At 36.3% G+C, this 24,005-nt stretch overlaps 1 protein-coding gene across 2 annotated transcripts; it reads right to left on the bottom strand.

Moving 5' to 3' along the window:
* Positions 1-3,341: 3,341 nt before the first annotated feature.
* LOC107665244 (neuroendocrine convertase 1-like) lies at positions 3,342-19,891 on the bottom strand. 2 transcript variants are annotated; one of them, XM_016456051.1, is made up of 14 exons: positions 19,430-19,891; positions 18,632-18,736; positions 18,233-18,358; positions 13,643-13,789; positions 11,990-12,066; positions 9,672-9,760; positions 9,228-9,400; positions 8,084-8,296; positions 7,765-7,865; positions 7,408-7,641; positions 6,029-6,186; positions 5,821-5,954; positions 5,570-5,731; positions 3,342-4,428 (listed from the first exon to the last, which is right to left on the bottom strand). In XM_016456051.1, the coding sequence occupies exons 1-14, from the start codon at positions 19,601-19,603 to the stop codon at positions 4,024-4,026; spliced, it is 2,298 nt and encodes a 765-aa protein (XP_016311537.1). In that variant the 5' UTR covers positions 19,604-19,891; the 3' UTR covers positions 3,342-4,023. The 2 variants fall into 2 exon arrangements, with proteins under 2 accessions (XP_016311537.1, XP_016311539.1); XM_016456053.1 differs by having other exon boundaries at positions 3,342-4,425; positions 19,430-19,890.
* Between the last annotated feature and the right edge of the window lie 4,114 nt (positions 19,892-24,005).

Genomic DNA, 24,005 nt, shown 5'->3' with positions numbered 1-24,005 from the left:
GCCGGGGCATTTTTTGAGCCATCCTTGTCGTGTGATTCTTCACCCCGTGACATAATGTAATGTAATATAGAATTTCATTAATCTCTTTGCATTCAGACTTACAACTATATATTCTGTTTTACTTCTATATATTCACAATTTACATTTTTGTATATTCAGACTTTATATAATTATTTCCTGTTTGGTGCTTCATAATGTGTGTGTGCGTGTGTGCGTGTGTGTGCAAATCTATTTTACCCTCTGAAAACTAATCATCACTGGCAAATCATCTACTATAATATAATGAAATATTTGTATTTATTTATATATTGCTTGCAAAAAAAATTCTGTCTTTCAGAATACATGGCTGCTAAATGGCTGTCAATATGGAAAGACATTTTTATATAAAAAAAAAAAATATATATACATATTTATAAAATAATTTATATTATATATAAATATTTTATTATGTATAAATCTATTTATCTATATAAAAATCTATATACATATTTACATTTATTTTACCCATCCAAAACAAATCGTCACTGGTAAATCATCTACTATAATATAATGAAATATTTGCGATTTATCTATTGCTTGCAAAAAATATTCTGTCAGAATACATGGCTGCTTTAAATGACTGTCAAAAGATGCTCTTTGCAGCCAGTTGGTGTAATTACAACATCTACCAGCAGGGGCAAATGTGGCTATGCTAACCAGCAACACCAGATGGGTTAAATGTGTTTTATGCCCTGAACTCTGCTGTTTTAAGTGTGCATTTTGCATCACAAGATGGCGCTATGTCTCTTTATGACATACATTACCAAACATGTCAGTCTTTAATAAAACAGGCAGTGAGAATATTAAATGAAAACCTAACCAAATTTTCACAGAATCAGAAAACAAATACAAAGGCTTGTTCGCCTATCTAAGTGTTCACTTGATTGATTTGACATTTTAATCTCTGTTAATTGCCACAAAAGCAGTTCAGACTGTGACTTGTTCTCTGATTTCTGTCATAATTTACTGATTTCAAGCAAATGTGTTATTACATGTCCTTCAACAAAAATATATTGGCCAGTTTACAGTTTATTGAGGTAATGTTTGGACATGCATGAGGAATAGCTGTTACACAAAACTCTCACACTCCAGAAATGTTTGCATTATTGATTAAATAAACAGGAAATTAGGAATTCACTTTGTATTCAATATAGTTTCAATATGCGAAAACCTGTTTGCTTGTAATGTAACTGTTTAGTTTATTAAGAAAAAAGACATTAAACTATGCATTTTGTAAACTACTTTAGACAGAGGCTTTCCTATTTTTAGTTTAAAAGAAGTATACTAATAGCACACTTGAATAAACTTATTTTTCGTAAGGGAAATTGGTATAAACACTGAGCACACTGAAAAATTACAGGTTGTGTGTCTCGTAAAACAGTATTTAAATATACTGTACAATTAATAATTAATAAACACTAAGACTTCTCTAAAAATAAATAAATAAATAAATAATAAAGTATGTGCTGAACCATGACAAACATTTAGTAAGTCATTTCTTTTTACAAACTGGTATTTCCAGCAATTTCAGATTATATATTTAAAAAATACAAACATAGCTGTGGTTTCCAATTTACGTTTTGCACTCAAACTTAGTTAACTTAACATAGTTAACTTAACCTATAAATAGAATAGAGCAGGAACATTCAAGCCTGTTTTACAAACGCAAAACACAGACAATCCCTTTCAGAGCATCATCACAACAGCTGGATAAGAGTTTATTGGAAATACGTCCAGAGACATTCAGGTTAAAGGTACAACAACACATATTCATAAGAGACAGAACTGCAATTTAGGCATATGAGGTAAATGGCAATATAATATATTAGGGTTCTATATAGATATTATTTCTCTTTACTCTCATAAATGACTATGAACTCTTAGAAAAATAAAACTTTATCTTTGTTTTATGAATTTTTGAATATAAAATCGGTTGATACATATACTGAGATTCCTGGGATGTTCTAAAATCATAATTATTTCTATATAACTATTTCGAGATTATTTCGAAAGCACGTGTTTCTAGAGAGAGCAGGGGAGAGGTCCATGGTAAAAGCTGTGCAAAAAAAAAAGGGCAGAGAGATGTAGGTTTTAAGGGTGTCCCACAGGTATATGTCCTCAGTTTTCTACAGTTTACTGAAAGATAGTTCTCTAAACACTGTCATCCTGAACGTTATACAGTGATCTATAAGCACTCAGTTGTAGAACCAGGTGTTACTGATGTTCTTTAGTCTATAAACAGGGTTTCCCAGGGTTTTTATGTCAGCTAAACAACCTAAATTGTTTTCTGGAATTACCTGAGATTTTAAGTAATGTTCAAGACTTTTAATATTTTTTAAGTATACTAGATATACATTTAATGACTCATTTTTCTATATGTAACTGATCATATTCATTATTTTTAACAATTTGCTGATATTTTTGGACTATTTTTTGAAATAAACAAAAAATAAATGAGGAATTATTCTATTTAAAAATGTATTGTGAGCAAAACAGTGTTTTAGTATCATTGATATATTATTATAGGTTTTGTATATAATATTTTATTTTTATATGTTCAGTTTTTACTTTAATTTGAAAGTTTTAGTAATTTTGTTGTGTTTGTCATTTTTATTAATTTTGTTTTTGTATGAATATATAGTTTTTATTCATTTTTATTTATTAGTTTTAGTTTAGGTCGTTTTAGTTATTTTAGTACTTCAATTTAAACTAAATAAAAATTAGAAATGTTGCCAGCTGAAATAAAATAATTTTTTTTTAATAAATGGTGTCCACAAACCCCGATTAGGAAACCCTGTTCTAGAATAACATACTATTTTAAGAATGTATTTGAATTGTGAAAAGTGTGTTACAAACCACTGAAAATTAAAAGAAATTTTTGACATCAGTCAAAAAGGCAAGTCGTTTCAGAGGCAGAGAGCAAGTTACATTTTGTTAAAATATTAAGACAAAAATGTATTTATTTGGAATAGCGTGCGAATCGTGCTCAGTGACACCAAGAACGTGCATTGAGAAAGTAAATCGGGTCAGATTTGATTTCACGTCAACTTAGTCTACTCAAAAATAAAAATTAATTTACTTACTTTCATGTCATTTCAAACATGTATGACTTTCTTTCCTCTTTTTTGGAACACAAAAGAAGATATTCTGAAATTGTTTTGGGTCCCACTGACTCCCATAATATCAACAAAAATACTATGGAAGTCAGTGGGTTACCAGTTTGGTTACCAACATTTTTCAAAATATCTTCTTTTGTGTTCAGCAGAGAAAAAAAATATGTACATGTTTGGAAAGACATGAGGGTGAATAAATGACATTTTTCATTTTTCGGTGAACTATCCCTTTTAGCTGATTCTGTGAAGACTTTAGTTACAATTTACTGAGACTTTCGTTACAATTTACAATCACGGTCTTTATAGTACAATATTTTCATAACATCCTAATGTAAACGTTTTATAGCATGCAAAGGTTGGTGGCAGTGAAGGCAACATGAGAAATATCATCATGAGGGCAAAGGGCACGAGACGCCACAATTTGTCCTGTCATTGGTTTTATATCTTAGCAACCTGGTTCAAAACTGAGGGATAAATACAGCTGGCTGTTCACCACAGATATACAAACACTCACACTGACAGACACAGGCCGTAGAATTCTTATAGTTGATAACTACATGTGCAGATAAAAACAAGCTTGTCTGGAAGAGAACAAAACGCATCTTATTTCAAGTTCCTCTGTGTACCAGCTTACTTCCTTTCTTGCCCCTTCGCCCTGCTGAAAAGACTAGCATAGCAGCTATAGTTTTAGATGTTGCAGTGCATAACTCACTCAGTTTAACCACCAAGACCAGTTTAACACGCTGCTCCAGTACCAAAAGCTTCACAATCCAGGTTTTGCTGGTGGACAGCATGTTGCTAGAGCAGCATGGGAACCATAAGCTAGACTTTTCAGCAGGGCATCCAGCTTCTTTTACGTACTCTTCCCGTCTCACTGCTGGTCGTCTCCAAGCATGTCAAACAGCGCCTGCAGCAGTCGGTCGTCTCTGTGCCTGTACGGTTGGGCTCTGTAGAAGTTGTCGCTGTAGTCACTGAACAGTCCGTTCTTGGAGCCCCTGTAGCGGTTTAGCTGGTCGAGGGCCTGGTACAGCTTCTGCGGGGGGATCTTCTCGGGCTGAAAGGTCTTGGGAGGAACTGCCAGAGCGTGCGGAGGAACCACTGGGGTTTGCCTGTTGAAGGCTGACTGGAGGAGACGCAGCAGGGCCAGATTGGCAGTGGAGGAGCCTGGAGCTTTTGGATTTTCTTCAGGGACACTGATGGAAGCAGCAGACGGGAGTGAGTCTGGGACCACTGGACTTGAAACTTCAAGTTTGTGAGCTGGAGTCGGAGCTTCCTGCTGATCAGAGAGACAGGAAATTGCAGAGATAAGACTGGAGGAATTGCATACCATGTGTTTCCAACAGGTCCATCAGATGTAAAACAGTATGCTTGATAATATCAAAGGTCATCTGTGCTCAAGTGCTTTTCTCAAAACTAATTTCACTTCTTTGAGTCATTTTTGTGGTTTATTGTAAGCAAAATCAAGCACTATATATATATATATAATTATAAATGGTTTTACTGTCAATTTAATGCATCCTTGCTGAATAAAAGTATTAATTTATATTAAAAAGGCCAAACTTTTAAACGTTAGTGCATGTATATGACATAGTAAATGTGAATTTGCTTTTCTGCTAAAAATGTGTGAATATTTTCTCCATTTATTCTCATGTTTTGTGTTGCATTAGCTGGGTTTCCATCCAAAGTTGAGAATTTAACTTATGTGCAAAAAAAAGTATACTGCATAAAACATTAGAGAATATTAAGTTAAGAACCAAATAATTTTCGTGAATTAAGGGATTTTTTCCCCCTAAATTTGTCATTTCCATCACTCGTTTCTGATGTGATTACTTCAAAATGCGCATAAAAGCAGGGTGATGGAAACACAGCTACTGAGGTCCTGTCTGGATCTGTGTGTGTTTGTTTGCAGGCCAGTGGGAGTCAGTCTTCAGCGTCCCGATCCTCAAACGCAGAGTCTCGGATCTTCTGGCTGGGTCTCATCATCTGCCCCGTCGTCTGGGTCATCTTTGCTTTCTTTATATATATATATATATATATATATATATATAATTTTATAAACATTTATTTATGTATTATTTATATGCTTTTATTATATGTTATTACATTTAGAATGACTATTTTTATTAAACGTTATTATATTTATCTTTTTATATATTTTCTACATTTTTGTATTTATTATTTATTATACATACGCATTTTTTATTATATATTTACATATAATACATATAAAATATATTATTGCTTTTAATAAAATTGAAAAAAAAAGATATTTATTTAATTATCTATAGGCTATAACAAATTTGGTTGCACAAGTTAAAGGTCAACAGACCATGGACTAAAATTATGAGAAGACATATCACATAGTCACTGTATAATTTGCACACTGGACTCTTCTAAAGTTTGGCTTCTGTTCTGACCTTGATCATGTCTTCCATCGGTTCCACTCCTCTGCGATCGTTTTGTACGGCATTGTAGGGCGTGTAAACCCTCGCCTTCTTCATGTGCTCTGCCTTCTCAGACGTCCCGTGCAAAATCAACTTCCAGCTGATAATCTGACCCTCATTCTCCATCCGTCCAGACTGTGAGCAAAAGAGAGAAGGAAATGGATTGTGATAAGCGGGCAGTTCATGTGCATTTAATATTTGCTTGCAGAGATGCTGGTATATACCGTATCTGTAATCTTCAGGGTCCAAGTGCCAGTGGGGTTTTCTCCCCAGGTGTGCACGGACATGAAGGCCCAGTTTCGGAAACCGTTGGCTGACGTGTCCCTCTCTCTCTCTGCCAGCAGGACTGTGGTGGTACCTAATGGGCCAAACCTAAAAATCAGTGTTCCCAAACATGCAAATGGTAGCGTGTTTAAGTGTGTTTTATCTCACCTGATGGAGACGTTAGTGTAACGTGTAGGTCTCCTCTCCGTGTGTACTCAATGCTGACCTCCACCTGCACATGCTCCAAAGATACAATAGAATTCGCCTGTCCTGCGCAGGCCTTAGTGGGGATCTCAGTGGATATCTCACCTGCAGCCTTCAATGGTCTGCAAAGCAAAAAGGGTATTTTTTAAGTTTGTAAATCCAACATGACCGTAAAGTTCAAATTAATGCTTTTGAACTTTCTATTCATCAAAGAATCCTGAAAAATTGTATCACAGTTTCCACAAAAATATTAAGCAGCTGCTGTTTTCAACATTGATAAAATTAAGAAATGTTTCTTGAGCACCAAATCAGCATATTGGAATGATTTCTGAAGGATCATGTGACACTGAAGACTGGAGTAATGGCTGTTGAAAATTCAGCTTTGCTGTCACAGGAATCAATTAAATTTTAAGACATATTTAAGTATTTTAAATTGTAATAATATTTCAAAATATTATTTTACTGTATTTTTGATCAAATAAATTCAGCATTTGTGAGCATTAAAAAAACATTACTACTGTAACTTCATTTTTGTGTAAAAATGTCTAAATTTAGGCAGTCTTATCAAATAATGAATTTTAAAACACGAACATTAATTTGACATTTGAACATTAATGAAGGGATTTTTCTGTCCACTGTTCCCTAGACAGAAACTCATGAGCAATATGAACTGTAATCCCTGCAGATTACATTGAAAGGCACAGATTTGGCATCAAGCAAGTGCCATGGTGATAAATGCACACTAAATGCTAAAACAAGTGCTCATGGATGGATGGACAGACGAAGCCGACAGCCTAATGAGTGTCCGACTCACTCATTCTACAATGCTTTAGACAAGGTACAGCAAATACCAAAAAAAAAAAACTGGCAGTTTCTGCTGTGCGTGATTGCATGGCATGCTATAAACAACATTACAATCTGTGTCGTCATTTGCATTACTAGGAATTTTAGATGCAGGGAAATGAAACATCTGTTCAGGTGCCCTTCTTCCAGCTGAGCTTTGTCTAAACACTAAAGCCGCACAATCTCTAAATTTTCTGATGTAAATGCAGGAGGAAAAACAATGCAAGAGCTAAAACCGGAATGGATTCCAGTTCTAAATTTCCAAAATATACCTTCGTTTGAATTTAAAAAGCATTCGTAAAGAACAAACAGATGGGCGTAAATGCACATGCACACACACTGGATTTGTTGAATTAACGTGGCTATTAATGAATCGCCATAGCTGAGCGCAGTACCGGGTGGCTTTGTCTTCCATGTGTGAGGTGCAACACCACTGCTTTGTTTCTGATGCAAAAAGCCAAACTTGTGCTTTTATACTAATATTAGAAAGCAAACTCTACCTTGGTTGGAATGTCTCATCTCTGACAATACATTGTTTCTTCTCCGGAACGTGCTTCCAGACTTTGGGATCGGCCAGGTCTACTAGGGCTTTGGCGTTCAGGAGGCCAAACCCAAACCGACTGTTGACCATCAGTCCAGCTCCATTCCTTTTCCAACCTGGGTTATTAGCCAGGGGATCAAACTCAGACGTCCAAACCACCAAGTGCTGAAGGTCTCGCCAGGTCAGATCAGGACTAGGGTGGAGAGCAAGAAAATACATTCACATTTTTATTCAAATGTAAATCACTTCTTGTAAGAACTGACGTAAAACCAGTGCATTCCTACAAAAAATATAACATACAAATTGTTTGACATACTTTTGCTCCAAAGCCAGAGCAAATATCCCAGCAGCCAACGGGGCAGATGCAGACGTGCCAGTGTGTGTCTCTGTGCATTCATTGTGCAAATCTGCACTAGTCTGCAAGACAATAAGATAAACGATTAAATGTCAACACATCAAAACCCAACAGACAACAAACAAACACTCCAACCGAAAGAACTCAAAACCACCAGACAATCTGTTTTATTGATCTCCGAGGAGACATTCAGTCATTCGACACAAAGGAAACCAAAAGCAATATAATAATTGAGATCGTAACTGCAAGAAAATGTATAATTGAAGCAAAGGAGACTCACTATCCTCTGGTCGGTGTAGTCTCCGCTGCTGTAGGCTGTGGCCAGCGTAGAGGAGCATTTCTCAGCGTACCAGGGAGACAAACCCTGCTGGGACGCGCTGCTGATGGAGATGGTGTAGAGACTGTCTGTGTATCCATCACAATCACAGTTGTCACCCTGACGACCACCGTTACCGGATGCCCAGACGAAAATGGAGCCCTTCCCACCACGACCCTAGAGTAAAAACAATTATTTAGAGATTATTTGATTATAATGGGTTTGGGTTAAAAGTTACATGTCATTAGTACAATACATTACCTGGATGGTTGTTAGGTGGTTGCTAGTGTGTTCTGGGTGGTGGCTAGGGTGTTCTTGATGGTTGTTAGGTGGATGCTGGATATGGGTTGTTGCTAAATGGTTGCTAGTGTGTCTTGGGTGGTTGCTAGGGTGTTCTGGGGTGGTTGCTAAGTGGTTGCTAGTGTGTTCTGGGTAGTTACTATGGTACTCGGGATGGTTGTTAGGTGGTTGCTAGTGTGTTCTGGGTGGTGGCTAGGGTGTTCTCGATGGTTGTTAGGTGGATGCTGGATATGGGTTGTTGCTAAATGGTTGCTAGTGTGTCTTGGGTGGTCGTTAGCATGTTCTGGATGGTTGCTAGTGTGTGCTGGATGGTTTGCATGTTTTTATGGTTGGTTGCTACTAGTGTGTTCTGGGTGGTTGCTTGGGTGCTCTGGATGGTTGTTAGGTGGTTGCTAGAAGGTTCTGGGTGGTTGCTAAATGGTTGCTAGTGTGTTCTAGGTGGTTGTTAGGGTGTTATGGATGGTTATTAGGTGGTTGTTAGGGTGTTCTGGATGGTTGCAAGTGTGGTGGTTGGTAGTGTGTTCTGGGTGGTTGCTAGGATGCTCTGGTTGCTAGTGTGTTCTGGGTGGTTGCAAGTGTGGTGGTTGCTAGTGTGTTCTGGGTGGTTGCTAGGCTGTTCTGGTTGCTACTGTGTTCTGGGTAGTTGCTAGGGTGTTGTGGTTGCTAGTGTGTTCTGGGTGGTTTCTACAGTGTTTTGGATAGTTTCTAGTGTGTTTTGGGTGGTTACTAGCCTGTTCTAGATGGTTGCTAGGTGGTTTCGATCTAGTTTTCGATTTGGACCAGCAGAACCGATTCCCACACTTCTCACCTTCTGGATACCGTACTCAAAAGCTTTCTGGGCCAGACGCCCGGGTCCCTCCACGGTCTTTCCGTCATCATTAGGGCCCCAGCTAGCACTGTAGATGTCGACGTGATCAGGGTTAAAGCCAATAGAACTGGCTTCAATGGCATCTGTCACGATTCCATCCAGCATTCTTATCCCTGCAGATGAGAAGCACAAAAGATGACATTCGCTGAAATGTCAAAACAACTTTCAAGTGTTTGAATGCTGGTGATTAAATGCATCCCATAATCTGTGGTGCTGTATGATGTTATGACTCACTAAAGCTTTATATGTTGAAGTGGACATGGACAGATTGTGTACGTGCATGACTGGTTGTATGGCTCAATGCTGTTATATAATCATTCTAACCAGTAAAACCAGAGCATTTAAGATACAAAAAGTGAACAAACACAGCTTGACAACACACACCTCCCACTTTTGAGTTGTAGGCCACTCCAACACCACATTTCTTGTTGTCTGCTTGCATGGCAATTTCTCCAGCACATCTGGTACCATGCCTGAGGACATACAGCGGAGAATAGGGCTATAATTCAGCTCCAGTCAAATTTAATAAAGTTGGCATAATAAAAATTCATTATATCTAAATTTGATTGTTGCTGGTGTGTTCTGGGTGGCTGCTTGGGTCATAGATATATATATACATAGATTCCACAATCGCCTGCTCCAGGCACATTGACATGTCCACCATCTTGGAATGGTCAACGTGTCATCACTTACAATAAAAATCAATGAGTTTTTGAAGATGCCACAACATTGTGCAGCCTCTGATTGTAAAAACTGAAGAAATATGATAACCTTTCACAGTTGAGAATGTGTTGGTTTGTTTTTACATGAATTAACTCAACTTTTTTTTTTTTGTCATGATAGCCAACACCTTCTTCTTGTTGTATTGTGTTAGTTTAGCAAATCATCTACTTAAGTCTATCACATATATACTTGCTGTCGAGTGTTCACAGACCAGCTCCGGAGCCAGTTCCAATATGGCAGACAGCTTACATGTAGCGGCCCATAGAAACAGCCGCTAATGAGGCATCAGTGAATATATATCTATCTATGGCTAGGGTGTTCTGAGTGGTTTCTAGGGTGTTCTAAGTGGTTGCTATATGGTTTCTATGGGGACTGGGTGGTTGCTAGATGGTTGCTAGTATGTTCTGGGTGTTTAATAGGTGGTTGCTTTGGTGTTCTGGGTCATTGCTAGATGGTTGTTAGTGTGTTCCTGCTGGTTGCTGGGGTGATTTGGGTGGTTGCTAGGTAGCTTATTGGTCCAGTTTAAAAGATGTTGAACAGAATATAGCTTGTGGGCTTTTTACTCAATTTAATTGTCTGCCAAGTAAAACTCATAAGTATCTCTTATGAAATAAAGCAACAGCTCTACTTTAGAAGCCAAATGATTTGAGACATCAAGTCAGACTCTTTGGGTTGGTGGTTTGTTTATATCCCTTATCCTGAGTGTAAGTAATCGTAATAATGATGCTAGTCTTAGCAATCAATCACCACAAATATTTGTAAAAATTACAGAGGAAATTTGTACTCAGTGACTGATGTCAAAGATTAGACTAACAATGGATAACTGATGGATGACATTACATTTTGCAGGGAGTAATTTGCTAAAAAATTATTATAAATGTGCTTGATTTTGAAAACTGTTAGTGATTATTTATTTCCCTCCTTTGTAATAACCATCATCTGAAGCCCCAATGAGCTGTTGATGCATTCAATACCATACAAACACTCATAGCAAACCACCTTGAGCACAGCTGACAAAAGAATACGCTGACATGGGCGGGCGAGAGGATAAGTGAGCTTGCGTGTGTCGATTCAAGAGTGTGTGTGCGCATAATTATGAGTGTTTGTTTGTGTATGTGTGTGTGTGCGTGTACAAAAGCACTATAGCTGGCACAGTATGAGTCATTCACTGGCACAGCCTGAGAGACATACAACCACATGGAGAAAGAATAATGAGTGCTTCTATTTTCATGACCACTTATTTTTCTGTTGCATAGCTATATTTTCACCAGAACTGTCAATTTAATGTGTTGATTTAATTATTAAATAAGGCAACTAGAAACTAATGCTATTACATATGCTCCCTTAACTGTATACAAATGTTACTAGAGGCACTAATAGCGTAAGACACTGAAAAACATCAATGCAACTGCCAAAGATGTAAATCTGCGTGTGTACATAAAGCACAATATATATACAGTATATATATATATATATATATATATATATATATATACACACAAATTAAATTTTTGATTTAAAAAAAAAATTACAATGATGTGGATGGGTTCTGATCCTCTTATGTAAGACAGCACGAGTGATGTGCGTACCATTGGAATGGATTACACTCGTTCCCTGATGAAGAACAGACCTTCTCAGATCAGACCTACTGACACTGTCAGCTCTCCTTTCATAGCAGCTTAAAGATGGAAAGCAACGACAGTCTGGTCTAATTCTCTCTAAACAGATTTAGTATGATGTTAAATAAATCTGCTAGTCTCTTTAAAGAGAGCAGAAAAGAACTATGCCAGTCTGAGGCTTGTAACATTCTCCAGTCAGTCATCAGTTTCCTTATCGCTGTATGTGGTACTTAACGTAATTGAAAGGCTAAAGGCTTTGGAAAATCTGTCCTTGTGTTTTTCAAGTGTGGATCAACAGTCTTGAGATTTTCTGTCCATTCACCTGGAGAAATAAAAGAGTATAGAGATTCATTCACTCACTTGTTTTCATTGGTGGAGTCGTATCTGGGAAAGGGATCGGGATCGTTGTCGTTAAAATCATAGCTAGCAGCAGGATCCTACATTGAGGACAGGTGAAAGAATAAATGAGGGTTCAAATGATTGTGGAAATATTTCTGGCATACCCAGAATAAATAACATTAGTATCAGATGACGTTTTATAGGAAGGGAGAATTACGGTTATATTTGAAATACAGTAGTGTACTACTCTTACTGTTTCTAATTAGACTGAATTGCAAAGAGTTAAAGCATTTTTACACAAAATTGGATAAAAATGTAATATATTATTTCCAGAGATAACTAGACAGTGAATTATGCTGTGTTTACATTGAATCAGAATTACTGTAATTGACAACTTTATTATACTCTAATCTGTTCACACTCATGAAATAACTTTTTTTTATTTTAGCTGGTTGTCGAAACAACATTTCTCATTTTCATTTAGTTTAACTTGTACTAAAATAAGATAACTAGACAGTGAATTATGCTGTGTTTACATTGAATCAGAATTACTGTAATTGACAACTTTATTATACTCTAATCTGTTCACACTCATGAAATAAAATATAAAAAACGTAAACTTTTTTTTATTTTAGCTGGTTGTCGAAACAACATTTCTCATTTTCATTTAGTTTAATTAACTTGTACTAAAATAACTAAAACTAAAATAAAAATGTATAAAAACTATATAGACATTAAAAAAACAATAACTAATAAACATGACAAATGCACATCACAGAGTAACTCAACCTTTAACTACAGTTAAAATGAAAACAGAAAATACAAAAACAAAAGCTAATGCAAAATATTAAATCTATAATAAAACTATAATAGTATCTCAATAACACTGGTTTACAGTTTTATAATGCATACTCTTTTACAAACAATAAAAAAAATGGAAAGCATGATGCAGAAAGCTGTATGTATTAGACTCCAAATGTTTTTTTTATCTTTTACAATTACTGTGTTGCTTGTTATTAATTATTTTATTTTATGTTTCTTTTATTTATTTATTTTTGTTATATATATGTTTTGTTTTTTTTTAAATTTAGAAATAAAGTGACCTGTTAAACACTTTTATGTTAAGTTTATACAAAAAAAGTATTATTATTCACTAATTTTCAGAGTTTATTTCTCAGAGAAGTGTTTTCGCACACATGTGAGTCTGCATTGAGCGGCCATTGCAACATAGTTGCCACCATCAGACACATACGGGTCTCCACTCGATTTAAGGCTTTCTTTTTTGTAAGACTGCTGTTTGTAAACAAGCCAACAGCAGAGCGATGGCTGATGCTACAGTGTACTCAAATGCTAATAGGAGACAGATGTTTGATGTTATCCTGTGATTTATGAGTCATCTCTATTGCAAAAAAAAGATGCTTGGCTCACTACAGTTTTATGTAAATGACACCCGTTCAGAGTGAATTTTTTAATAGCTTTGAATGAGCGAGTGGGATTGTTTGTTTGTGATCTCCTATACCGGAGGTCCTCATCAAATGGTTTTGCTCTAGTTGTGGTAGGTGTCACTATGGATAATCCTCTGCACAGTTGAGGGACCGGCGTTGGCATGGAAACAAAAGCGCAGAGTTTTACTGATGGTGGTCGAGTAGGCACTGCCAATGATGACACACTTACATAGTTAGGGTAAATGTCGGTGTGGTTCCACTCCAGACCGTCATCCAGCACGGTGATGACCACTCCTTTGCCCGTAATGCCCTTCTTCCAGACCGGGATCACGTGCAGGTCCAGTTTGGGGAGGGATGATGACGTCCGGGTGTCTTGCTTCAAAGGGGAGGATGAAGAAAGACAGTTTAAGTGAATATGTGAGTAATTCAGAGTCATATTCATGAGTACCTCTCAACACTCACAGGTACTCTCAACCTCTTCATGAACACAAAAGCCCTTTTTGTATGACACAACCACTGACCCTTCCAACAAAAGCTGTTTGCTTGAAAATGAAAGCCGGCGATGTAATCGCCCATGCTGACCTTTTTGTTTTGTGGAGACTATTTTCAGTCCATACTACACCGTGAGGGGATTTCTTCTTATTGACCGATAATTAAATATCAGAGAGCTGCTGTGCAGTGATGGGAGATACACTGTTGAGTGGCTAGTATATAAAATGCAGCTAACCTGAGTTGTGTGAAATGTAAGCCAAGGCCTTTCCATCCAATTAGCGAAACTATTTTTAATGGATAACTAGGATTTTGATTTATTTTAGTGAAGTGAATCTTTTGATTGTGTTCAACCAAATGACTCATTCAGATTAGTTCAGTGATTTATTCAGTGACTCTTGCTGTATATGAAGTGGTCACAAGCAAGTGTCTTTTTGAGTATTATGAGTGAGTCATTGAATCATTCATGTAGATTTGTTAAATTCTTACTCCTCTAAAAAATCTTATGTCTATATATCTAAAAAGAGAGTATTTAAGCACCACTGACAAAGCAGATTTATATTTTGTCCTCAATTTGTTCAACTTCATATGGTAGTCCAATTCTGCCGCATGAGAAAAAAAAATCACCAATGCATGATTTATGACATAAAAAGTCAAAATTATGACACGAATGACACACTTATGAAATAAAGTCAAAATTATGCAATGTTCAGAAATTATGACATAAAGAATCAGAATAAAATATTTACCAATGCATTATTTGTAACATAAAAAGTCATGATGACATAAAAGTCATACTTATGAGATTATGATTATTCATTATTATGAAATTTTCAGAATTTCAGAAGTCAGAAATATGAGATAAAATGAAATTATGAAATAAAAACATAATTATGATGAAATTATGAGTTGAAATTATGACAACTAAGTCCAAATTATGACATAAAAAGTCAGTATTATCACACAACAAATCTTGAAATATCATGTCAAAATTAAGACATATAAATCCAAATGGTGAGAACCATTTTTTTTTTTTTTGACTTTTTATGTTATAATTACACCTTTATAGCTCATACATTCCACAAAATTATGATTTATTCAAGCATTTTCATGTAAATGAGGTAAATGGGCTTTCATAACTTCTGGTTCGTTAGAAAGAAAAGATAAAACAATAATAGCCTACATAAGTTACTGTAACTTTGAGCTTCAATCATGTCTCATTCATCCACAAACAACCACACAAAGCCCCATTATTTCTGTTTGTTCACAATGCAGATATCTAGTTTAGTTTGTGCAGACTTAAAACACCTACTCAATCAGAGAAGGTGCGTATACACTCATCCCATAAAGCCTGGACTATTTTTCCATGCTACAATTAGTCTTTGAAGTCTGGAAAAAAGCTATTAAAAGTACTTCACAAAGGATTTACAAATCAGTGCACGTAAAATAATGAAACTGGTTCGTTTGCATTATTCAAGAAGTTGTTTACAAGCAAAACACCACTAGAGCGTATGTGATTGTATATGGTGTATTTAGCAATGTAACAAAGCTGCTTGAGGCATAAACGTGATAGGAAAAAGGACAAAAAAAGAAGAAAGAGATCTGTGATCTGCTCACGAATTAAGCATAGAAGCTGCAGTAACATTACCATGAAGCATGACTCATAGCTGAGGTCTGACTCTAGAAGGACCGGAGGGGGAGGGGGAGTAAAAGAGACGACCCACCGCACATGACGGCTCTGCCACATAGCACAATCATGACCAGCATAACCTCAAGAGGGCTGTAAAGCCCACAGCTGATGTCCACGTCACTGATCTACCACCTTCATAGCACCTCTAAGTGAGTCAAGAAGTTTTACTGGGCGTCTCAGATATCGGCAGGTGCATAAACTCTCTAACATGATCGCTGCCTCTAAGGAGAAGCAGTTATACACAGTGATGCATCTAAAAATGTTCAATTTACCCAGAACCATACAGATAAAATATGAATAAAACCACACAGCGTTCTCCATACAGAGAGACAAGAAGCATATGAGTCATCTCTTTAATTGAATTATCAGCAGTCCTCTCTGGTGAAATGTAATCCATTCACCGAGCCGTCTTTCTCCTCCATAAATCCATATCCTTCTTTTCTATCTACACTTTCATCAAACAAGGTTGAATGTCATTCTTTCTTTCCCTTTTTAACCACCTGCCTTCACTGCCTCATCACTCACATTGACCAATAGAGCGCAACAGCGACCGCCCACTTTTCAGCAGCCTTAGATGAAGTAATTTTTCTGTTCATTTAAAAAAATGTTGCAGTAAAGAGTTACCAACCAACTCTAAGATAGATCAAAATATTATAAACTTTGATATTAAGCAAAAATTTTAAATTACAGAGTACCATGGTGTAAACTATGCATCCCTTGATGCAATGCAAATGACATAATTGGATGCATAAAATAAATCTATTAATTACAGTCAAATACAAAAATATACTTTATAAAACTCGATTTATATTAAAAATGATTATTCCAAAATAGAATAAAAAGTAGCTTATTCCAGCACTTATCAACCTCTGAGTTCTGAGTCTTGAAAATCCTCTTTCCTTTTCACTAAAATGCAATGCATTTCATTTTTGCTAATATTCACTTTTATCTTTTTAGTGTAATGAGCTGAATATGAATAAACGGAGGTGCTGACATAATCTAATAAGCTAAATTCAGCAACACAGACGGAGTTTAAAATAAAACCGGGCAGGAACTTCATGAGCAATTAGGTTAAGAGGTGGCGGCGCTCACACAAACACAATCCAAACACGAATAAAGAGGTTTAGAAACAGCAGACTTGTTGAAGCAAAAAGAACAAAAGGTCACTGCCGGGTTCATACCACCGTTAAATTGCGTTTTAGAATAAAATGTTTGTCCAAAAAATTAATCCCTCAGTCGGAAATTCAAATGGAAGTTTTCAATTTGATTAGAATGACTTACTATATAAACCATGAGCTGTGATCCATATTAGAGGCAACTGAATCCTTCCCATCTGTGACTGTACAGAAGTCATTCTCAGATTCTTAAACCCATCAATCCATTGGGTTTCAATAAATTGGTACTAATGTGTGATTGGCTCTTCTGTTGTTTGGGATTAAGGAGGGTTCTCCTTTACAATCTCATTTTTGTTTAGCCATACTATGAGCTCTGAAAGCTTAAAAATAATGGGCTTCAACTGCACATAGTGCGAAAAGTCCAGAGGGACAACTGACCCAGTAATGAAGGCCTAGAGACAGGAAATGTAATGCATTAACCCAGAGAGGATTGTTGCAATGGCTTTTACAACACTTATAGGAAAACCTAACAAAGCCGTTGTTGATATTAATGGGTTCCACATTTGAGCACATACTGTATGTCCACTGGTGTCATTATTGGAAAATATTTCACGTTAAATTTTCAAGTCAAACATATTGAGTTCACTGAGGTTTTTAAGCAAAGGTAATATATACAAGTAAACAAATCAGAGAGATTTCAACTTCCACTGAATGACTAAAGGCTGGAATGCACTACGCGACTTTGGCCCAGATTTACAGTCTGAACAAGTTGTTGCTAGTTGCCAAAATTTTATTTGAACTGATAGATTTCATAGAAGATTGCGTAATATATGATGGACACAGACTCAGATTTTTCAGCTTCAGACTATGATTCCATCCAATTGGAGGATATCAGACACGTTTGGTATTTTAAACTGATTTTAGAACAAATATTGTTTTCATTTGTCACGCATCCTCCAGCAACAAGGCACATGTTTCTTTGTTGTGTTTGGAAAGACTTGAAAGTCTGGTAGTGTGTGATCCTCAGTCTTTTAGTGTATGATGCCTAGTTTTTCTCTGTAACTATTTACAAAGTCGGCAAGTGTTTTCAAATCTGTTCAAGTCGTGTAGTGTAGTGTAATATAAAAAAATATTTTTTTTAAATTGTAAATAAAGATTATTGGAGTGTTTTTTTTACAAGAAAATAAAATTTCAGTCTTTCTACTTCAAAATATCATGTTTAATTCAATGTGTTACTTGCCGTTTCTTTGTAATAATTTGTGAAATTTACTAGCAATTTCAGAGTGCAAATTGTAAATCCCACACCATTTTTTTTCCAGTATAGTACATAGTCTTGCATTTTGTCTTTGATTTTTCTGAATTTCAAAAGTTTTTTTTTTGCTTATTCATCTCAGTTGGTTCAAGGTTTAGAACTTTTTAAAAATGTCTATGGGGAAAATTAATGGGAAAAAATACCTCCTGTTGCAGAGCCAAAGAAATTCAAATCCTGTCTTTGACAAAGGAAAGTTAAGATGTCGAGACTCACCAGATACCACTGTTGGTTCCACATGGGGTCGTCGAAGAGTTTGTCCACCGAACAGTCCTTACATTCGGCCCCCAGCGGGGCACGTTTGGCCCTCCGTTTCTCATACTGCTGTTCAGCCCAAGACACCTACAGAAGAAACCACAGGTGCCCATACAAAACCATTTAGCAGTATGTCCAAAACTACCTAACTACTTTTCCATCTCCTACATCAACATCAGATTAGATATGTTAAGAATGATTTATTATTTCAGAAATAAAATGTTATTTAAACATCAAACCTGGAAAGTACATGACATAAGCCTACCTACTTGATTTGAATGATATGGGGGTTTTGAATAAATTCACATTTTATGATTACATACTACATATAGAATAAAGGGGTTATGAAAAGTGTCATACCCTGTCATCTTCTGACAGACGTTTGGTCATATGATCCGCACTTCTTTTGGTCCTGCTAGGGTGACTGTGCCGCTTGAACAAATAATGGTTTTCCAGCACCCCAATCTGCACACAAATGACAGAGAGAACTGACTGAAGAGAACGGTTCATATTTGGAGCTAAATTAAGCCTGGTCATAATGACGCAGTTCCCATCTGTCTGGTCTAGTCAACCTGGAGCTACTTCACAAAAAAAGTTTTTTCTTTGTTCTACAGAATTAATAGGTCTGTCATCTTACTTAGAGTTGTGTTTCCTTTATTTTATTTTTTTTACATTTAAATAAAACATTCCTATGAGGACTACACAACAACAGGTGAATGTTTACTCACATAAAGGCTGACACATATCTGACTAGCATGTGGAAATTGCATTAAAGATTGTATCTTTATACAATTGCATTTACTGAACTGCTTTATGGAATTTATAGAGAAAAAAATCAAGGTGGATTCAGATGTCAGATCTAACATATATATATGAAAAATAATACTTATCCTAGTTGCAAAACACATTCAACCATATCTCAGCAAACATTTCAGTGTTTAATGGCAAAGCAAATGTTCTCGGCAACTGATTAAACACGTTTTTTCTAATCGAGAGAACAAATATGATCTGGCAAAGCAACAGTGTTGCTATGAATAAATGCATTACACAACCACATGAACATACAATTTCATTCAACACGGATGCTCGAGCCAGATGTGTGTGAGACAAGTGTTTTATCCTAAATGGAGGAAACAAACAGTGTTTGGTGTGACTTACCTGTCGGACTAAATCGTAGCCGAGCTCGTCGGCGATGGATCGGGCATGGTTGAGTCCTCCTGGAATCTCCACCGCCCATTCGTTCAGATACTGTCTGTCCACAGCTGAGGACACCAGCGCACAGAACAGAACAAGAACACTGCACAGCAACATTGGACGACATCTTTCTTCCATTTCCAATCAATTACAACCACTTAAAAATTACCCGGATGATCACGATGGATACAAAACAGTTAAATAGAAATAAGTTAATAAATAAATACAGAATATGTAAACACCAGAAATATCAGTGCAGCTTCCTTGGTAAACGCTATATTCTCCTGTTAATTCTGATGCAGTGTGAGCGAGTAATTGAACGCGCATGGAGAGTCACCAATGAGAGAGTCGTGGAAGAGGAAGGGATGTTTACACGCCAAATTACTAACCGCTCTGACGTCAATTTCTACCTGGGGTAGGATGCTCGGGTCCCGGGGGAGTCGGGCGGGGTGAATTGCGCATGGAAGAGGAGGGGAATGCTTCTCTATAAATAGCCGACGAGCATTTTTACGCTTGAGCAGGAATGGAAGCTTTTGTTGAAAACATGAAATCTGGGAGAGTAAATACAAGGTTAAATCCGCACTCGCCAAACCCTCCTAGAACTGGTTTGAACTGTCGTTGCATATACATCTATTCAAATCAATATATCATTAGCCTTAGACTAACAGATATTGGAAGTTGGACTAAATAAATAAAGAAACAGCTGTTAAATAGTTGACGTAACTGTCTGCGTCATGAGGTGGTTTCAGCACCGCAGCAGTGGACGGCTCCACAACACGAGCTGCATATGCAAAAACTATATCCATATTAAACAGCAAGCACATGCATTCCAATACAAAATAATCTGACATGTTAAACACGTTTGTAAATATATTTTATGTATGCATGCATGCATGTATGTATCTATCTATCTCTATAGACAGATATGTGACGACACACAAATATACATACATAAAAAGGAAAATAAAATATGGTTTAAAATAAAGCTAAGTTCTTAGAAATGTAATTTATGTTTAATAGATTTTTCAATTGCATTTATACCAGCCAATAAATAAATAAATAGCAAAAAAATGAATACAACATACTTTTGGCACCTTACATGTTAACGAGTTGACAAGTTGAAGTGAAGTAACGTGTGGCCAAGTATGGTGTCCCATACTCGGAATTTGTGCTGTGCATTTAAGCCATCCAAGTACACACACACAGCAGTGAGTAGTGAACAAACACACACACACACACACGCCCGGAGCAGTGGGCAGCCATTTTTTTGCTGCAAAAAAAAAAAAAAAAAAAGGTTCAAATATGTAATATTTCTTAATAGCACATACTGACCTTAAAGACTGTTGTGAGGGACTATAGGGGTCCTATCTTTAAGGTTTTCTTGTCACATGACAACAAAATGGCTTCCTGTATGTTGGATGACCACCCATCTTGATTTGGCAAACTAATGATTTCCAAATCTTAATAATATTTTAAAATACATTAATGCAATATAATGTGGAATAAAGTCTTACAAGAAGTCACATGAATGAAAAACGAAACATTATAGAATGGACAATATGTAGAATATCTACTGGAATGTTAGGTTGTAAATAAGGATGTAATGTGTGAATTCTGTATGAAGATTTAGATATCATGGTCCACAGAATCATTCCCACCAGCTACGGCCCTCTGTATGAATACCAAGAAGAGCGTGATGAGGAGGTCATAAGTCCTCTTGAATATTCACACCGATTTATTCAGTGTCACAATGGTCCAGACAGAGCGGTCTATCGAAGCGCGTCAACTCTTGATGAACACTCGGCGGTGTTGTGTCAAAACAAGTGCTTTTATCAAAGAGACAGGCTGGAATCATGCGTTTTGAGACCCCTGAGACAGACACTGGTCTCTTTTAATGTAAGCGTCTTTTGTTTTCTGTGTCCACTTGTTTTATGGGGTTTATGAAGATGTGCAGGACACTCGAGAGCTACACTTTTGCTCTTGTTATCTCTGAATAGTGTTGTCCAGGTGCATCTTGATGCCAGTTGAATTTAGCTGTTTACTGGAAAAAAAGCAAACAGGACAAACCAACTTTAAAATGGTAGTTATTATTAAAGAACATTGTGATTGACTTCATATAGTGCAAAGTTCGTGTACGTAATGTTTATTCAACTGTTTTCCGTTAACCTACCTGAGTCCAGGTAGCTAACTGAAGCATTTCTGGGTAAATTCAAAAGGACAGTGTTGTTTGGCTCTACCTTTTGCGGTCTCATGAAGCACACGAATGACCAAAAGAAGACAAAGGGCGAACTCGCAATTCTAGAATATAAGTAAAACGACGACTTGTGACGTTGGAATGGGTCTGTCGATTTTTTTATTATTATTACTACTATTATTATTATTAACGTTTAATAATATCAAATAAATAAATACATAATTTTTCAAATGCAACAAAACTAGCAGCAACTTTAACAAATCTACCTTTTTTAAAAATAAAACTTACCAATAAATTAAAATATTATTACACAAAAATTCAACCTCTTAAACAAATGACAGCAAAAACGTCTGTTGGGAATAGTAATAAAAGTTTTGCAAAGTTATTGTAATTAGTGCGATATTCCAATAATATTACCGCTTATAGACAACAATTAATAGGCCTAACTCACCTCTGCTATATACAAGCTTTTGTTACACCGTGAATAAATGATAGAAATATTATATAAAAATAAATACATACAAAATATCTAATAAAAATTATAGAAACCTTCCATATTGTTTTCCAACTTAAATATATGACATCTCATAATAACAAACGCTTACCTGGCACATAAGAGCTTCCCAGGTGCAGCTGCCTCTCAAACAGGAAATTGAACTTTACCGTCCTTTTATTCTCTTGTTCACATGCAATATTTTATTTGATTATTTTATTTTTGCATTATTTTAGATGTAGTAAATATGAATGTTAAATGTATAGCTTTCTGTAGAATGCATTTCCACATCGATAAATATTTATATTTTTACATTTTTATATTTAAATATTTATAAATGTTCTATTTTCTTTTTTTATTTTAAACTATAGGGCCTGAGACGGTGCATGTTATTATGGTGCCTTGTGTCAGCCAAGCAACTGCCACTGAGATGAATGGGAATGCTAACAGACAGCCAGACATTGCATGAAAATAAATTTTTCTCAGAGTAGACTTATCAGTTGGGCTTTTGAGCAAACAGTTCGTTTGCTGAAACAGCTGCAGTCATCCACATCCACCTAGCAACACCTGTTTGCATTAAGCAGAACACGTTAGACTTTGCACCTGGAAATAGATGAGGAAAAGTAGCAATGTTCATGAGTGAGATGCATGTTTGTATTCTTTAAAAAGGGGTTGCAGAGTTGGCCAAAAAATAAAGATCTCAAAAGATTATTGGCCAATTTACCAGCTGTCTTTACGGTATCAACTTTGGCGGGTTGCCATGCGCAAACCAAAGGCTTGAAGGATTTTCTTAGCATCGGAAGTACTCAGTCATGCAAAGTGCTCCTTTTTCCTGGTAATGTACTGCGTCATTAAAAAGGCTTCACTGATCAAACATGCACATGCACAAACACTTTCATGCACACAAACACGTCAAATGTGGAAAAACCAGATCAGCCAATTGAGATAATCTCTCACATCTGATTACTGCCATTTCACCTGTCACCGTAACAGCTGGGAGTTGTCATTAAGAGACGTGGTAACATGTAATGGTGTATGAACAATAAGCAAAGTGGGGTAAAACCATGGGGTGAGACAACAGGAAATGAAGGGTCTGATGGAGCAATGGACACTGAATCAGGCCAGTAGACGTCACAGAGGCCATGTTGGCTGTGTAAACAGTGTATGTGAGTGTGCGCACTACTGTGGATGAATTGAGTGTAAAACTAATTGACATTTAGAATGAAAGAGCAGTGGATTTTGCAATCCGCTTGACCTGTTAGTAATCATCTTTTGATAAGGTTTTTACGGAAATGAGTTTTAATCATCACAGTAAGGAAAATCAGAGTTAAACTACTCAAAGGTTTGAAAAGATTGGTAAAATTGAGTTTTTAAAGCTTTTTAAAACTTCTGATTCTCAATAGCTGACAGGAATGAATGGCTCTTTGGAGCATGAATGGCTTTTTGGAGCTCAATATTAATAAAACTTTAAAATAAAAGTGAAGACAGAAAAGTAAAATATAATTCAAAATATTATCTAAAAGATAATAAGACAAGATCCGACTCTAAAGAGGCATTCATTCCCGAGTCTCACATTACATGGTGCCAAAACAAGCAACGCACTATTCCGGAATGAATGGCCTTTTAGTCTGTGGTACAAACTGTACGAAACGATTACTCTGACTGGAAAGAACCGACTCAAAAGAGCCATTAATTCCCGAATCGGTTGTTTTAAAGGGGTCATATGATGCGATTTCAATTTTTCCTTTCTCTTTGGAGTGTTACAAGCTCTTGGTGCATAAAGAAGATCTGCAAAGTTGCAAAGTCTAAAGTTTCAGATCCAAAGAGATATTCTTTATAAAAGTTAAGAGTCA

Source organism: Sinocyclocheilus anshuiensis, unplaced genomic scaffold, assembly GCF_001515605.1.
Source record: "Sinocyclocheilus anshuiensis isolate Anshui unplaced genomic scaffold, SAMN03320099.WGS_v1.1 scaffold587, whole genome shotgun sequence".
Lineage (NCBI taxonomy): Eukaryota > Metazoa > Chordata > Actinopteri > Cypriniformes > Cyprinidae > Sinocyclocheilus > Sinocyclocheilus anshuiensis.
Note: the sequence above shows the minus strand (reverse complement) of the source record. Positions and strands in the feature narration are given on the sequence as shown.